We start from the raw sequence: 19,205 nt of genomic DNA on the forward strand, positions 1-19,205 counted from the left end.
AAATGAGACCAATAATGACATGCACACACAGAAGCAAAAGCATTCTCCCTTCCTTCTCCCTTCCTTTCTGCGTTCTTGTCATAGACTATGTAACCCACGAGAAACTCGAGGAACCCTAGGAGTCACAGAGCTTACCCCAACCAAAGTGCTCCTCCCTGCTGTAGTGACCAAGGGCCACCTGTAGTGTAGGCCACCCTTTAAAGCATATTTATCCTGTTGAGATCAGGGCAAATATCAAGGATGGAACTGACTTCCCACGACTAGTACCTAAACTTTAAGATTTTAACTCAGTTCTACCTGCGAAAATTTTTTGCTTGAGTCCTAAAAGCCACCACTCTATCTCCATCCCTTTAACTCTGCATTTCTGTCAGTGCTTCAGTGCCCAAAAATGGACTAGTTGTGATAACAGTTAGGAAAAAAAAAAAAACAACTAACCAACCAAACATCTTTTATTGTTGAAGTAAGCAGATTTGAAGTTATATTACTGAAAGGTAATGGACCCCTACTGTTCCATTTTTACAGTTGCTTTTATGAGTTGTACTGTACTTCAACTATGTTTGCACAGATATGTTTTTTTCCCCACGTTAACTGCCCATTAATTCTTAACTTGATTTAAAACCTAATCTGCCATAAAGATACATGAAGTAGAACAGACTGAGAAAATACTTGAGAATAGCTGTTGTTTACAAAGAAACTAATTTATAGTATGCAATTACTGATCAGGTAGAACAAGAGTTCAAAAACCAACTGTATTACAAAGCATTTCTTCAAACATCCATTTTGGATTATTGCTGGAAGGTACTAATTGGTCTATTCTAGACTAATTTATAAACATTCATAAAATAGTGAAAAATGCATGCTTTAGAAACCTGGTACATTTCATGCCTCTGGACTAAAAAGAATATGAAGATGGAAGCAAGTGATGGGCATTTTTAATGTAGATTAGTAGTGTTTAGAGGTTTTTTTCTTTTGTACTAACGGACTCTTCAAATTTTTTCTCATTTCTTTCAGGTGATTTTTTATCTTCGGGTTTAGTCCATGGAGGGCTGTGCAACTTCTGTTGAAGGTGAAAATAACATCAGTGTAAGCATTGCATACACGATATGCACATACATAAGCAAATAAAAAGTATGTTAAAAATCAATGGCGATTGTGCACAGACCTGTATTTCTGTTCAACTAGTGTACCAGTCTTAAACTAATGTAACAGAATATGATATTCGTCAACTGCCTCTAGGAAAGGGTTCTGATCTCTACTAAAGGAAGCATATTTAACAATCTTTGACAGTGCAAAACCATACAAGTCTGATGCTGCTTTATAATCACAGTGATTTTTATCTTTTTCTCTTGGCCTATCAAATGAAGTATTCGGGCATACAACTGGCTTAAGACCCTTCTGTTGATAACATGGCTCAATACAGCTTCCCGTAATTGCAGGCATATAATTATTTCAGAGATCTCTCCCTTCACTTCTTCCCAGTGCTATGGACGTCACGTTATCAAATTAAGTCATTTGACTACTAGGAAAGTGCAGTTCTTCAAGTATTAAATAGTTTTGCAGTTTGTTACCATCCGGAAGCCATTTTGAGCAGATGAATTGCAATCAGGTGCAGTCAAAGTCTGAACTGGGTAAGCATTTCTGTTTCAAAAGCATTAGCGTAGAATGCATAAATATACTTAAGGTAATTGCATGCTTTACAAGACCTTTTAATAAAAACGTGAGAATTCCTCAGAAACAGAATACCTGAAAGCTTGCCTCTGTTTCTGCTGTCTTCAAAGGAGATGTTGAATTATTGCGATTCCCCAAACATGTCTTGCCAACCTGTCAATACAGATGTCAGAGATAACTACTTCATATTTTTTCCTAAAATATTAATGGTTTTCTTAAAAAAAAATTTAGTGTGTTTTTTAGCCTAGTTGATGAAATGGAACAGAACAAAGTTATCATAGCTAAGTGAATCCCATACTCCCATCATCCCTGTAGTACTCTAATGTGGCTGAAAACCTAACAACTGAACAGAGTTAGCTTTTTTTCTCATCACAGATAGTGAAGTTTGTTCCTACAGTGGTCCCATGGAACAGATAAGTAATTAATTGTCTGTTATGGGTGAGGAAATAGTAACAAACAGATGAAAACTAGCCTTACAGTTAGGAGTTGTCTGTTACTATTCCCTTGTCTAAACTACTAGATCTCTTACATATAATAATCCCTGAGTGGGGATATGTATAATAATTCCCTGAATGGGGAATTCAGATGACTCTCAAGATACGGAAAAGCTTGTTAGATTCATTGCTATTCTAGCAATAATATAATTTTTTTTTTTGCCAATATGCTTTTAAATATGAGGGAGTACAGAGTTGAACAGCACAAATAAAATTAATTACACAGTAGGTTTCTGAACCAAAAAGATCTTGTGTTACAAGTCTTAAGTAGGGATTTACCCAACACTACAACTTCTGCTGTAATTAAATTAAAGTCCCTTCAGAAGTGGGATTAATGATGCCATAGGCAAAGAAACTAAAATGTGAAATACAGTAAAATATTGATAATCTTTGGTCATTACTTTAAAATGTGTTCACATTGGAATTTCTCTACTTGCTTTGGTATTAAAACTGATACATTTAAATGGAGTGAAAATAAGTAAGGGTTTGTTTTAAGTCATCAAGAGTCTAACATAACAGTAGTTTTATTTTAAATTTTAACGTAACTCTTCCTCTGAAATGTTTCCTCTTTAGCAGAAACCCTTGAAGACTTCTGAAGCTATGTCAAGCCTAGATAGAATATTTTTTACACATCAGACATAATCCAACATATTAATAAAAAATGGTGAAAAAATCATTAGTATATGGACATGAGCTTTGCTCATGGGAATATGAATGCAAACGTGCCTCCAACAAGAAACTCCCAATAACATCCACTACAAGGCTCGCTGGCATTTCTGCAACTTTTTTTTTTTTTCTATATATATTTTTGTTGATAACATTGGCCTAGGGTACAGTAAGCTCTCTGTGTCTAGAAGAGTAAAGGAATCGTGAACAAAATCTCTAAATGGTACGTTTTGAGGCTTTTTTTAGGCACACTTTCTTAAGAAAATGGAAAGTAAATCTGAATTCATCCTATAGCAGCTTAAATCACGACATGATAAAAATTACTTCATTCAGCAAAGAACACTGAAAATAAACACCCTCACATGCAAAGTAAATATAAAGAAATTTTATAAATATCATTTCAGTAGAACTGACATTAGAATGGAGTTAATTAAAAAGCAAGAGATTGACAAGGGGGAAGAAAATTAATTAAGTTTTTGCACTTGAGAAATTCTGTTGGTCCCTCGCCTGTAACAAAGTTGATCTACGAACAGGTGTGGATACGAAAATGAAACATGTTATTAGGAAAACTACTTGGAGAGGAAATGGCTGCCTCCCTTCTGAAAGCTTCTGGAGAGATGGTGGTACTGCCAAGAATTTTATAGTACTTCAGGGGGGTTTTAGTCATATTTAAGCTACTGAAGTGAGCCTCTGAGATGGTGTAATTGAAGTGATTAATGGCGGGGACTCTTTTTCCGATTTTTCCCACTATACACAATAGCTAATAAAAGCTGGATTAATATTACATTATAGGGAATAATAAGGATAGTAAAAAAAAAATCTACTGATAGAGCACCTACTCCTCCTCTTATAAAAAAATGAAATAACAACAGGTGGCTTACATTCTAGACAAAGACTAAAGAATGAGAAGACAAAGAGTAGAAATTTTTAATAGACTTTCAATACTCCAAAAGCTCAAAAATGTGGTCCCAGCAGAACTTGTATTTAGCATATTTACTAGTAAGCCAGATTAAAAAAATGGTTTTGGCTTAGTCATGTTTAGAAAAATTTGAGAGTGTCAGAGACTTCCAGGTGATCAGGTTGAGGACAAAAGATGTTATAGGTCAAAAAAAACCCAGCAGCATTTCAGGTTGTGTAATGTGACAGAAATAACGCTAATAAAATATAAAACCATTTACAAATCCATAATTTACTCTAACTGTATATAATAGAAAATTTCAGGTAATCTATTTCACCAAGACAATACATAGGAGATAGGAATTAAAAAATATTAATTTAAACTAATAAAAATATAGGTCAACCATTTAGGACGTATATAGAAGGAGGCAAAAAAAAAGAGAAAATTAAAGGTAATGATAAAACCAATGCTTTATAAGTGACTAATCTTTCATACTCTTTTCATAGACCAGATAACAAAGGCCATCTTGGTAGGAAAACAGAAGGAAAGATTTATGTCTGCAGTATTTAATATTTTTTCACTCACAGTTGCTTTCCTTTTTAGTAACACACCATACGGATCGCTGCTGGAGAAAGACAGTAGAATAGGACATTTTTCTAAAGAAGGCAACCTGTATGTCTTTAAGTTGTTAAAGCATAAAGCATTCATTATTGATTCCTTGTCACAGTGAAACCTTATATATGATTAACAAATAAATTACAGATTGAACACCAGCAATGGCTTTCAATATGCCATCAGACAACAGCAATTCAATACCAGAACTGTAACCAGTCACGGCGGATGAGCTGTACGCATCCACTGGCTCTCGGCTTTAACTCAGTTCAGTTCCTAAAGCTGAGACAGATGGGCATAACAGCACCTGCTCCTATCAGTGTAAACTGGTTTTAAACAACCTAAACTGAATCCCCTACAGATATACCCTCATGCACTTCTACAAACACACACACACACCCCCCCCATGTGTATATTTCTGTGCTTATGTATACATACACACACAGAGGTGTGTGTACATACGTGCAGATATATGTATGAATAAACACATAAATATAGAAACACACCCACACCCTTTTTCTCAGCTAAAGACCATCTCAGATGAATAAGGAAATATAAAACCAATGCACTAGAATACCTTTCACAGCCACGACTGACATACAGACAAAAAAAGAAAGCCAAATATTAAATTTTTAAATTTTTTTGCTAGTTCCCTCTGTGCCAAGTGGTTGAAAGATGGTTTTGTTTGCTCTTCTGTGCAAGTCTCTCTCTCTGTCAGGTTCACTCCTGTGAGAGGTACACTAATTACAAAACCACAGAATGAGAGCTTGACACGGTGGAAACTAGCAAAAAGCAATAATAATTGCTTTTGGAAAATAAAGGGGTTGAAATGTTGTCAGCACGGTTTTTCTATTTTATGAAGATGAGATTTTAGAAGTGCCTGCAGGAAGAGATACTGGGGTTTTGCCAAGCTTTGAATCAAGTTTTCGGCACACCAGGGGCGTGAGGGCGAGCTTATACCCGTGTGATTCTCCCACAAAAGCGGGCATTCCTGCTGCCCTGTTGGAGACAGGAAAGGCAAGATACCAACTCTGAAAGCCTCTCTGCAGGACAGTTATGTTTCCAGCTCACGTACAAGCCCTCAAACACAACAGAATACAGCAGAGCACACCCTTATCCCTCATAACCCACCATCTTCACTCCTTGCACCGCCAGGGAGGAGGAAGTCTGGTACAAAATGATGCCCCCCCCGCAAGGTGTGCTTGTGCAGAGATGCATATACCTGAGCAAAAAGCAACTTTCCCTATTTCTCTCAGAGAAGATCAATTGCTTTTCTTCCAAAGAATGAACATTTATTGGAAAGGTTATTACTAGAAGAGCTAATAAAATGCTAGCACTATCAGAAAAGACTAAAAACATCCAAGTAGAAACAACATCCAGAAGGTTAAAGAAAAGGAAGGCAATAAGTCCCAGAAAAAAAGGTCTCAAGACAGTCCTGTTACTTTAATGCAACTCCACTGACTCCTCTTGTACCATCATAACAAAGCAAGTTGTAATTTAAACCTTGTCAGTGATACCTCGAGGACGCTCTGGTTTTCACGCCAAGCGTAACATGGCATTTCACAGCATGGACCGTTTCCCCAGCCGTATGGAGAGGAGTGGCAACGCCGCACAGAAGGTGAGAGAGTTTTGTCTGCACAAAACCTCCGTTGGTCACAGGTAAGTTTTAAACCTGTGCTGGCTTCATGGGAGGGCAGGAAACTGTTCTGTCGCCATCTGAATAAGTCCCATGTAACTCAGCAGGCAATGCAATCTCATAACGCAACCTCAGTGTAATGATTTAAAGTTTGGAATAAACACAAAATTATTTTTTTGCCTGTCCCCCTTTTTAGTGCTTCCATAGAAGTTCAGTCAGGTTCTTAAGCTACAGGCCAAAAATAAAAATAATAATAAAAAAAAATTCTGCTACCCAGGGGAAAATTGAAGGCACCGTATCTAGACAATTGCTTTTTGTCCCTTAGCTAATGTCTTTCCAGGGATTCAGAAGTGTGCTATGTGGCTCTAGGGTCAACACAATAATACAACTTAATAATGTTGGTTATTTTCTTGTTTGTGCCTGAAGTGACAGGTGGATAAAGAATACAAATCAAAAAGCAGCGGACATGGCAGAGGTGGACAAGACCAGACACCTGGGAAGCTATAAAGTAAGGAGAAGATAATTCAACACACATGCTTTGATCTAGCTGAAGAGCACCGGGTGACCAAAATCTTGCAACATTTTAAGTGCAAATTATTGTTAGCATGGTGAAAGGATGTCTTTTCACACAAGATTGTAATAAAATTCAGCATACTGTTTTGCATTTATGAAACGGACAGCAAAAAAGCTAATAATATTCTCAAATTCCACATATATTACCTAAGTTTATTTCCTGTCAATGGCATTTAGAACAGAACAGGCAGTGTATCGTTAACTAGGTTCTGTGCCGCCTTCTGCCACCCCTTATGGAGCCTGAGGTTGGCAGTTTCAAAGGGAGGGGGGATGGTGGATTCAGAAGCACAATCCCCATGTTCCCTATATCAATGCACTACTGCATTCACAAATATTTCACAAAAAGCACATGTGGTGTTCAGGCATTTAAACACAATGCAAGCCAAATGCATTTTTACACTGAATTCTCGATTCTCCAATTTCCCGTTATATGTTAAACTGATGTTTTGGAGATTCAGTTTGTATTTGCTCTATTCATTGGCCACAAACAAAGTTTACCTCACTAGGTTGGAAGGAGCATTTGGACTATTTTGTTGTTTTCCTCACCCAGTGAAGCTTAACATTTGTTAAAGCTTTAAGAGCAACAGTCATATTTATAGGGTCATCAAAGATGAAGATGGATTCTGCTGCAGGTATTTTGTTCAGCTCCTACAGACTTCTCAATCAAGTACATTTCATCCTAGCTTCGTTAGCATGTGCCCACACAGGCAACCCCCTTCTTCTAGATTCAGGAAGCAAACCTTCAATACTTATAACCACAGCCAGTATTTATCCAAGTAAACGGTTATTAAATAAATGATGACCAAACCTTGAAATATTTTTATGACTCAGAGCAGTGAAACAAGGCAGAAGGATGGATTTCTCTGAAGCTGAGAGTCCTGTCTAATCTTTTCTCCTTTCCCTAATATTTCCTTATTTTAATTAAAAAAAAAAAAGCGTTGTATCTAACCATAGTAACAGATCCCAGAATTTCAGCCATGAATTAATTAATTTTCTAGAATAATCTCTATATTTCATGTATGGAAACATTCTTTACCTTGCCATTAAGTTGCCCTCAGTGATATTTCCAGTACATCTGCCATGCATTTTGTAACTACTGGCATATTTGTCGGACAAACATTATATACATTAAATCACATATGCTGTATTTTTATCACAAAACACAAAAAAGGATCTAATATATGAAGATTTATCTTGAAAAGCTCTAACACACAGCAGTCAGACTTCCAAGTAGTGAAAGCTAAACCTTTCCAGGGGAAAAGACTTCAGGAAAAGAAATTCTGGAAACTTTTTTTAAGTGTGTTTGACAGTTGGACATGCCTTTTCACTGTTTTCACTGTTATTAACTCTTTTTTAATTGCATGGCTTCTTAAACATCTCCTTTAAATTTAGTTTGGCCAACGCTTGCAATTTTTATGACTAAGCACAGCAGAATTCTTATTATGATTTTCTTCAACATGGTAGAGAAAGAGTTAGACCCAATTGAATGCTTGTTACTTGCTCTACATAAACTTTAAGAAACACCTTAACCATCTATTTGAGTTTGTAAAGTAAAAACATCATAGAGCAATTGCATTTTGCCTTAAGCAATACATTTTGAGTATACGAGAGGAAAAAAAAAATATCTAGAACAGGGAGAAATTCAACAAGATGGGAAAATTGAGGTGGCGCATATGTCTTGAAGTACCTTGCTGCCTTTTTCAGTTTAGTGTGCAGTTTGATTAATAATGTATCTTTGTGTGAAATTCTGGTTATAAAATATGCAGTGTGATCAGCAAAGTACACAAAATTTCAGAAGTTATGGTATTCAGTTCACCTAGTGAATTATACAGCAGAGCTGGAGAGGTTCACAGCTGGATGTATAAATTACAAAGGTGGATCAGCCAAGCGTGCATCTTCGTTTAAGAAGAATTTTCAAAAAGCCAGTTACAATTCAGCGTGTCCCTTGGCTATCAGCCTTTGCAATTTGATCTGCAAATCGCTAAGCAATGTAATTAGAAGGGCATTCCACTGCATCAACACAGCAAATAAGAACTGGTTTTATTGCTCAAATAATCCTCCAACATACTACAACTGGACGGGAAATCAAGAAGTTTAAATAAGCAATATTATATCCAGCTTTTACAGTAAGAAAATAATCCCACCGCTGCTAAAGGGTATCGTACAGACGTAGCAGACTGAACACCACCGCTTCAGCATTCCTTCACATCACTACAGCCCTCCTTTTGGCTTCAGTGGGCACTAAAGCAGATATGCAGGATGTTTGTAGAGCACAATGGAGGAGAAAGTACTGAGCTAGTTCTGAAGAAACTAAACCAGGTACGGGAGAAAAGGATGGTACTATTAGGTCAACTAACAAAATAGATATCTTAGTCGTCATTAGCCAGGTTAGGACCACAGTTTATTCACAGACATGTTTTATCAGATTTGCTCATTAGTTTATTACAGATCTGTATTTCAGTGTCCTTTGACGCTCACTGTTTAGCAGCAAGATGTGGAGCCAGATGTACGTTAAGTGTGCATATACGTTTTCATAAGACACCCCTGCAGTTTTCCATATCCTTCTCCTCTTTTAGAGCACAGTGCACAGACTGGGTGGTTAAAGTAAGATGATGCAACTTCTTATGACCTTCATAGATGTCATTTAGGGAACCGAATTACTGAATTCACTTCAAGAATTTTATCAGGTTGAAATTTTGTTATAATGATTATTTCTTTTTTTCTCTCATTACTCCCTTGGGAAAGCCATGGGAGAGTACAACGCAATCAAACCTCTGCAATTGAAGCTGATAGAGAAAAATGTAGCAAAATGCAGTGGTTGCTTAGAAACATGTACAAGTTTTTCTCCAATACTCAGTGTCCTTTGTCACCGAATGATTAATGAACATACAGTGTTTGTTTACTGCAGGAAATTAAGGTAGTAAATAAAAGCACTATCACTTTTATTTATCAGAGAAGGCTCTACAAGGACAAAGAGCAAGAAATCTAAGATGAGAACAGAGAACAAAGAATCATTTTATGAATTGTTTGATGTTTTAGCACTACCAAATAGGTGGTTTAAAATGACTTATTACATGCATAAAAATTATTTTATATGAAAACGGGACAAAGCACATTCTGGTGTAAAAGCCCAAAGAAGCTTTTGGGAAGAGGGAAAAGGGAAACAAGACAGGGAAAAGAGCTCTGCAGAACTCTAGTTCTGCACAGAGACTTTCAGGAGCCAGTCATAGAGAAAACATCTCCGGACAAGACTAAGAAAAAGTAGTATTGACAAGATTCCTCTAGTAAAATAATAATAATAATAATAGAAATTTTTAAAAGAAAACTGAAGCTAAGATTTTTTTGGTCTTTGACAAACTTCAGATGATTTGGAATAATCAAGATGTTGTGTTACAGGATATTCTACCTACTTCTGGCTGCTACACATCCCATGTCCAATTTCATGACAACAAAGGTGTCAGAATTATCAATTATTCAATTATCTAATTTCAAAATCAGCTATTATAATTTGGCCTGCCTGTATCCCATTTTAAAGAAAATTTCTTTTGTATGCATTCTAATGTAACCTACATCAATTATTCTGAGCATGCATAAAACCAATAGGAAAAAAATTGCAGTGGGATTACAAATTTGAGGGAGGGGGACGCTTAGCCATGGAGACTAAAAAATATTGATCGAGACGGCAACTAGCGATTTCCCTTTACTTCTTGCCTTAAAAACTGAAACATTGCATCTTTCTCCAGTCACTCTGACTCTAGTCAGTCTTTACTACAGTAATTCTTCCAAAGCATAAATCACATTCTGTTTATCAGAGAGACAAACTGCTTTGCAAAGCTCTGGGAAACGGTTGCTGAAATATTAGGTTTCTAAGCAACATCTTCATTTTAAGCGTATTCTTTAAGGTCCTGGTCTTTTATCTTGGCACCAACCCTCATTTATTTTTCTTAAACAAATGGCACATGAGAACCTTTCATCCAGCCTATACTTCCCTCACTGGGACTTTATCAGCTGTAAAAACTTCTGATAGAAACACAAACAAACACGCACAACCGAATATCAACAAAATTATGAGAAAAACTCTAATATATTCCCAAGTCAGGAATTTTCTCAGCGTGAGAGTATTCACAGGTACAAATCACAGCTTTGTACTGCTGAAGTAATATGACCCTTTAGGAAAATAAATTGCTTCTAGTTCTTTCAGGATATATGATGACTTTAGAGATACTACCTTAAAAGGACTAACTGTGGAAAGACATTTTAATTTCATTTGTCAAAACTAATTAATTTGAATTCTTGACTCTAAAAAAATATGTGTCTGTTAACATAAGATATAAAAAATAATAATAAAAGGTGGGAAGAGGTTGCTAGCCCAATATCATCATCTGCAATGTTGTTATGTGCCATGCAGGCCACGTTCAGATAGACAGTGCATGTAAGAGAAAGAAAAAAAATGTTTCAACTTAAACAACAACCAGGAGAAGTACTTTACTCATCACTGTGAGCAACCCACAGGACAAAAAGTGGTCATGGTAGGTCCTCAGACTTGTGAAATAGTTGGAACTGGTGATGAAAAATGTATTTTAATACATTAGTTCTCTTTGAAAATGTTACTGCCTTTCTTTAATCAGTCCTTGGGTTTACAAGAAAACCTTGCCATTTTCATAACTGACGTTTGTGTGGTATTTAGAGTGAAATCAGGGGATTCTGACAAACTGAGATATTTTTTTCTCCCATGATGGGCTCCAAATGAGCCATTATTAAAAATGCAGGTGTGGAATCCTTCAGGTGCAGAAGGATTTCTCATAAAACTTTACGGGTCAGTGTGGGGATGGTAGTATAGAAAGGGAGAAACTTCTCTGAGAAAGAGTTATTTAATGCCTCTCTGGCAATAAAATCCAGTACTTTGAGTGCAGCCACACTTTGAAAATAAGTATTTCTCTAAAACATTTTGTATATTGTGTGCTATTTGAGCCATATCCGCAGATCTACTCCTTCATCACTTCTAGGTCTGGACTGTTGCAGTTTGTCCTGCATGCCAGAGGCCATGCTGCTGTGCTATGCAGGTTGCTGCTCTTCAAAATATCTCCCGGCGGCGTATTGCTTTGCCGCTCTCTGCACAAAGAGCTAACTCCTGGAATTCTCTTTGAATCACACCAAGCAATTGGGTTTATTTTAACAAAAAGCAAACCGAACAATTTTTATTTGCAACTGAACATGGAAATAAATAAAAAAAAAATATATGCATTAGAAATCCCACTTAACGTAAAGAGAACATGTCTTGCTGGATCTTTAAGTTTTTTAATTACACTGGAGATTCCATTTCTGATCAGGATAAATACCACACAATTTAAATTTATGGCTTCCTTGCTTGAAGGTGTGGCTGTCCTAACAATCTTTTTTGTAACTTGGCTCCCAAAGCCATTCCTCCAACAGACACTGTAAGCACAGCGCAGTGAAATCTTTGTTTGTTAGCGTGAATCCTAGATTGATTTTTTTTTTTTAAAATGTGAACAGAATGGAGCTATGAATATCACATAATACCCATTGTTCAGCTGGAAAATGAATTTATAGCAGCAACATGTTTAAAAGCAAGATAAGACTGATAAAACTATTGCCTGCTTAATTTTCCAGTTAGGAACAGTATCTAGCAAGGCACAGTGAATCTGAACACCCATATGGTATGCTTTCTCTAATTTTACTCCCTTTTCCTCCATGCAGGAGGTTTTGTCACATACAGACTTAACCAAGCTTAAAGATTCAAAATTCAAAGGAAACGTGAGTCTCATAGAATATAGAATTGCTCTTAAAATATGATAATTTAGAGATTAAATGATATAAAACTTAATGCTATTACTCAAATTTAGATATATAGCCTAATTTCTTTTTTCTTTTAATTATAATGCTATGTCCCTGTTAGACGAAGGCAGGGAAGAGAGTTAGATTTTAATTTGAATCATGAAAAATAGTTCAACTCCTCAAGACTTCTAACTCCAGTTGGAGTCGTCTTCTGCTTTCTCCGACAGATATTTCATACCGATGAGTATACCATGCTGAGTAAATGGCTAAATACACTAGGAAGCACGAAAAGCTACCACCACCCCCTAATAAAAAAAACCTAAATCCTTGATTTTAAGGAAAATTGCATCTCTGAGGTATCTATCATTTCCTTACTTGATACAGAAAAGAAATAGTCTTGATTTGTGAAATGTGTTAACAACTGTTTTTAATCTCTGCTTTAATGTATCCACGTGTGTAAAAAAAGTTGCTTGAACCACAAATATTCAGCCTAAATAAATTCAGCCTCTACCTAAATAACCTATATTCTATCAAACTTTTAAAAACTTTCCCAGGTGGGAACCAACCTCTAGTCATAACTCTAAATAGAGCTCACTCCGACTTCAGAACTTTACATCTTATTCTTCTCCTTCTTCCATTTTTATTAGTAAGAAATGAAGTTTCCTTTGTTTTTAGACATTAAGAAAGGTGAAACAGCAAACTATGCACTCATCTGGATACAGAATTTCTCCTTGTCTGCCCCCCTCTAGAGGATGCGGCAGAGGGGAAGTCGCTTACAGCTGAATAAACTTGTAACATATTTGTGATAAATACATGATATATAGAGTTTTTTTTACAATTGCTTGGATACTGAATTATCTAAGATTTGTTTCCCAACTTTTTCTTCACATTGCTACACAGTGCTATGATGGCTACCAGCGAGCCACCCAGCTACCTCCATAGGAGTTTGTTGTAGTTGGAGGTAGGAAGTGTGAACAAGTAGCTCATTCAAGAGCCGTCATGACAGGTTTGCTCCTGCTGTCTTCTATATTTCACCTGCAATTTAGTCAAGGTAGCACTATACTTTTTGGACTATTGAGCAGACAATACACTCTCTCAACAAATTTTGTCCCTCACACTCTTTCTGGTATTTCCTGTTTCATTTGTATCATTATAATTGCAGCCACAACACATGCATTTGGGATCTCTCTTAACAGCTCCCACCATGCTGTTTGAATGAGAGTTTTTCCTCAGTAAAAGCCTCAGATTTACATTTCTGTCCGACGTGTCACAAGAAAAACACAGTTTTCTGCTTTCCTAGACTGGCAGTGGACGAGATTACATACTTACAGCTATTACGCTGTCACCTCTTAAATCTCCCTGAAGGTTTTGTTTTATCGAATGATGCATCTGTGACAGCTGTGCCTGATTATTAGTGAACATGTTATGTAAACAAGGTTCTGCGTCTCACTGTAATGCAGCAGCTTTTCAACCAGGAACAAGCAAATTCTTGAAATGGTTAAACATTGAAGCATCTTTTCCACTGCCCTTCTTCCCACAACAGTTCCACAAGTTCTATTAAGTAGCCTTTAAAAGAAACCCAGAGAGTATAACTGCAAAGATTGACAGTGAAGGGCATTTGCTCCTCAGCACTTTAATGCAGAATATAGCTGGCTTATAAAATATATGTACCAGCTTGACTAGGAAAAGTAAGTCACATAGCTAATCATACAATCTAGATTAGTCCCTGATTTCCAGGTGAGCTAAGCTTACATCTTGAGAGTCGCACTCCTGGGTGCTCTGATTTTCTTCCTTTCTTGAGGCCACGTGAAGATTCTCTTTCTCTGATGAGGCATTTCGCTGGACATGGGAAATAAAAAAATAAACAGTTAATGTAGCAAGAATTTCAGAAAAAAACACATTTTAAAAATCAGGATAACAGCAAGAAATCAAGAGGTCAGATACTGCAAACTGTTAACTACTTTATACATGGCATTTTCAGCAATATTTTTAAAGGGAATAGTTTAACATTCACTCTCATTAAAGCACTCCCTAGTAATGGATTACTTCCATATAAGTAATCAAGACTTTTTGCCTGAAAACTAACCACACAAAGTGATTTGTTGGTATTTTTATTCTTTCATGTTAAGCAAAATCAAATGAAGTACAAATTAAACTACATTTTCTTGTGTGCAGGTATTTGGATGGGTGGGTAATGGAGGAAGAAAAAGCATTTTCAAAACTCCTATTTCTCTGACTCTTGTGGATTCTGGGAAAGATTTAGTCCCCAAGTTGAAGCCATTTATGAACTGCTTTAGCTAACTTCAGCTGTCTACCGTCTCTCCCTGCTGGGACCTCATGTCATTGCAAGCTGGCAAAGTGTCCCATTTCATGCCTTTCACTTACCTCCTTACCCTGCAAATGGACTGCTATATGGGGCAGTTACTCTACAATCCAGGCTATCGCTTTATATAAGCAGTAACTCTCCTTCCCCTGAAATACTGGCCATTTTAGGCATGTTTTTCCTTACTTCCTGAAACTTTTAAGGTTCAGACATGAGCAGGAAGAATATGCACTGCTTTTTTTACACAAAGCTTGCACTGTATTTATACCTCAGTATTTTTTAATTTAGCTTGATAACGTCATAATTTTGTAGCCTTAAATAAGAGACCATGGCATGACATGACAAGGAATTATTTCAAAAATAAATGATACGTAAATCTGTAAAACGTATTACTAAATTAACTGGGTATCCTGTTATGCGTATCATTGCCTGTGCACCACAACTGCATACTCTGCCGAGGTATAAAGTAACCAAAACAGCACCATAATTTGCTGATAGTCATGAGATGATCATTATGACCACCTTGTTATTCTTATTTCTGCAGAATTATTTGTGGAAAAAGCATTCATCTTCCAGTGTCTAATTTGAAGTCCTTTGAAATTCACAAAAGGAATGTAAATCACATAAGATTTATAAGTGTTTCTGAAATATGCCTTTGCTAAAAACAAAACCCCAAACCAACACCACCACCACCCCAAAACCCAAATCAAAATTTAATGACTTTTTCTTACTCTGATACAATATATTCTATGAAAATAATAAAATTTTAAAAATAGCATTGATGATCATCTCTTTTTGTTATAAGTTTCGGATCATGAAGAGTTTGTAACTACCCCTAGGGATGTGGCTTCCATCAAATTGTCTGCAAGACATCTTGAAACTCTTCAGGGGAATGGGGATGGGGAACAAATCAAATTAATTTCTCTGCAATGAAAATTTAGAACTTCAGACGCCAGTCCTGAAAGCTGGAACCATCCTTTCCTCATGTCATTTATACTGCATTGATTTACTAACAAACACAAAGTTTTCAAAAATTATGGAGAAGAGGAGAACACAAACCTAGCTGGTTACTATTTGCAACACAGTCTCTGGTTAACAGCTCTTCAGTGGGGAACTGTTAGTTTTATACAGCAATTGACTACTAGAAAAAGGGATTAGGAGGAGAACAGATTAAAAATACCAATAGAAATAATTGTTTTGTTAAATAATGAGTGTCATTTCATACCTGTATTGAGTGATTTGCCTGTTTGAACTGAAAGAATGAATACAGTTCTGCAAACTTCAATTTCTTCCCGCATAGGTACAGTGAATGATAGCACACACATTCACCTGATTTCTTGATGACCTGAACCAGTAAATCCACACGGGATGCCAGGAAAAGCAGCCAGCTTGAAGCCTTATTAACTCAGGAGAATAAATGTCTGCGTGTGGTGCCTCTAGTTTCAGAATCTCATTCCTGCTCAAAATTTACCTCAGCAAATTATACACACAGCATATATATCCAATTTCTCAGCACGTTGTACTCATTTCTACAGAACAAGCAGAAGTCGGGATATTTAGATGAGGCTATCGTCAAGAAAACACTTTCCCAGTGTCACGTTTTCAAGTGTTTATGGCATTTCCTAACTCTAGGAAAATGGAAAATAGGAAAATTTCCAATTCTCACCCTTTTTAATATTCAAAATAGTGAAGTGCAGTATTACATCTGAGAATTTTCCCCCTTTTTTCTTTCCCAAAACAAAGAATAACATTTTTTTGAGATGTTTCAGTTTCCATACAATTGCCTTAACCAGTAAGACCAGATTCTTTAATAGCCTTTAAAAATCACTTGCCACAGCTGTACTGCTCAGATGCTGGCCCAGCTAGAGAGCAGCGATGGGTCAGCTTCATTAGCTGCCTGGTTTCTAGCTGATAAACATTGCATCACTTCAGCTATTGCATAACCATCATCTCCAATTATTTTTTATATTGTTACCCTAGGCTGACTTTGATCTGCGCGTCTTGAGTGCTAGTTTAAAACACCACCATGCTTCTCAGAGGGGCCAAAGGAGGACAGCAGAACAGAGGGCAAGAAGGTGTCTTGCCAGGCCCTGGCTGGGTCCTTTAGATTTGAGTTCTGCCCTCATGTCCAGATCGCCACAGGGCTTTCTCACGTCTTACGTAGGTACTTTTCGTCTATAATGTTTTGAGACAAAGACTGACTTCTTACATGGAAAATAAAAATTAGTGTTTTTGAAGGCTTATCTGTTTGCTCATGATGTGTGAGTCTTTGAGGTAGACTTTGCAAACAACATCCTTTGTTATTAAAAATAATCTCTCCTAATAAAAAAAAATGAATATGCTATTATTTGTCTGAATGAAGTCTATTTACTAGACTGACAGCTTACCTAATAAAAATGCCGTCAAGTATTCCTGAGTGAAACGGCTTGGAAACAGTTTCTGAACTCCTTCCCAATTTGCTTAAAGCTTTCTGAACCCTCCTCAAAGCTTTTCAATACAGGATTTCACATGTGAACACTTTTTCAAGGATCATCAACCCTTTTATCTCTTTTTGTTTGAAATAATTTAGAAATTACAGCATCTTCCTGGTGAGACCTTACAAGCTTGACTAAAAGCCAGACTTTGCAGTTCAGATACTTGAAATAAACAACATTGCTTTCAATGTATTTAATGTATATGCTTGCAGACGAAACTAGACTCCATTGGTGTGCGTTTTACTTGCAGCAAAACTTGCAGAATACTTATGACGGAGAAGCAAGCCAAACTCGTTTTTTCTTTGAGTTCTCTTCCAAAGTCTGCTCTGGAATAAATGGCAAGAGCTGAATTCTGCTTCATGCCTTTGAAATTTCCTTCAGTTATGCTTTATATATTTGTCATTTCTAACATCATAGAAATTTTCTTCGCAAAGCGTGCATTGTTATTATAACAGCCTCATCTTAACTGCTAAATAAAACTGCAAAGCCAGGCAAACTGAATTCCGTCTTTCATAACGTCTTTTGACTTTGATATGTAGTTCAATTCTTTTCTTATTGGAAATAGTCTTATCAGATCTTTCTTTTTCCTGCTCGGCTTTTTGGCATGACTGCACACTCTTACTCTCGCTAGTCGGCATTTGTTCATGTGAGATGCCAGAGTGCTATTGACAGGACTGCTTGCCAGATGACCTGCCAACACAAATACGGTTCCATCAAGACATTTATTTCCTGTTACTTAGACTCTCACAGATTACTCTTTACTACACTAAGGGTTTCAAGTGATATTCAGTTTCTAGGTTATAAAAAATACTTAAGGATACTCATACCAATCTAATAAGAAGCTTGCACGGCATTTTGAATGTAAGCAAACCAACCAAGCAATTTCTGGCACAGTGCAAGTTCATAACACCCAAGGACCACAAAAAACCAACCCAGTTCTATGAGAGCCATGATGATTTTCCTCTAATGATGGGCAACATCCTGGTATGCATATTCATAGCCTCTTTTGATAAACTTTAAATGCCGAAATCATAGGATTTTGCCCAGGAACACAGGGTTTTTTGCTACCAAAGGCTTCACTGGCCCAATCTACAAACATTCAAAAACTACCCACAGCAAAGACTTGCTAGCCTGACTTTGGCATGCCTGCTGCGCCTGGCTGCACTTTGTGACATCCGTCTGGCACACTGAGTGAGGCCAGTCTCAGAGCCTGGCTGGGGGTTGCTTCTATTCACCTAACTCTAGTGAGGTTGCTAAACAGATGGGCTGCAAAGGGGCTACATATAGGAAACAGCCTGAGTTGTCCCGCCTCTCAGAGCATTCAGTTTGTATTCTTCTGGGACATGTCTTTTTCCTTTGGGATTGAAATGGCTTATTGTCATGTCTAGGAAATCCAAAATTGCTCAAGGATTTGTACCACTTACTGTGAAAAACCAGTACAGTTTTGTATGTAGCAGGTGGATGAAGTTGTCAGAGTTTTTCTGGGCAAGGTGCATTGTGCAAGAGCCAGAAATATCTCCTTTCCAAAGTCAGTTCTGTCTGACTGCTCGTGGAAACCAGGGAATTTGTCTGTATATCACGTGCACACACAGGCCAACTGCCACATAATGCCTCATGTATTTATTTTGGTCAAGCAAAAGCTGTCAATCCTATCACCTTTTCCTTCCCCCCTCTTTTTTAAGTAGCACCATTTGCAATTACAGAAGTTCATAGTTGCTTTTTGGATTGTGTTGTAGACTCTTGACTCTATCCTCTAGCCCTACAAATTTCAGACATTTTAAAGAAACAGAGTATCTATTATATTTTCCACCTCATAAATCACAGATAAAGATGTATTAATATCTGCATATAGTATAAAGGAAATTGTATTGCATTTCATTATATCCTGACTTCAAAATCTTCCACAGTTCTACTAACATGCAGAAAGACATTAGTAGTCCAATCCTAGTAACAGTGATCACCCTATATATTTCTATGACAGTGATAGTCATTGTATATGTATATACATATATTTGTCTGTGTAGGTAGCTTTTCTCTATTGTACAGTCAGTATTACTCAACAGCA

At 36.9% G+C, this 19,205-nt stretch overlaps 1 protein-coding gene across 1 annotated transcript in view; it reads right to left on the reverse strand.

Moving 5' to 3' along the window:
- Window positions 1-431: 431 nt before the first annotated feature.
- LUZP2 (leucine zipper protein 2) overlaps window positions 432-19,205 on the reverse strand; it is a 200,217-nt gene continuing 181,443 nt past the window's right edge. Inside the window, exons 10-12 of the mRNA XM_075094953.1 lie at window positions 14,096-14,182; window positions 1,744-1,821; window positions 432-1,057 (exon numbers count right to left, since the gene is read on the reverse strand). Coding sequence (XP_074951054.1) covers window positions 953-1,057; window positions 1,744-1,821; window positions 14,096-14,182 — 270 coding nt within the window. The 3' untranslated portion in view covers window positions 432-952. The remainder of the gene's footprint in view (window positions 1,058-1,743; window positions 1,822-14,095; window positions 14,183-19,205) is intronic.

Source organism: Phalacrocorax aristotelis, chromosome 5, assembly GCF_949628215.1.
Source record: "Phalacrocorax aristotelis chromosome 5, bGulAri2.1, whole genome shotgun sequence".
In the NCBI taxonomy this organism is placed as follows: Eukaryota; Metazoa; Chordata; class Aves; order Suliformes; family Phalacrocoracidae; genus Phalacrocorax; species Phalacrocorax aristotelis.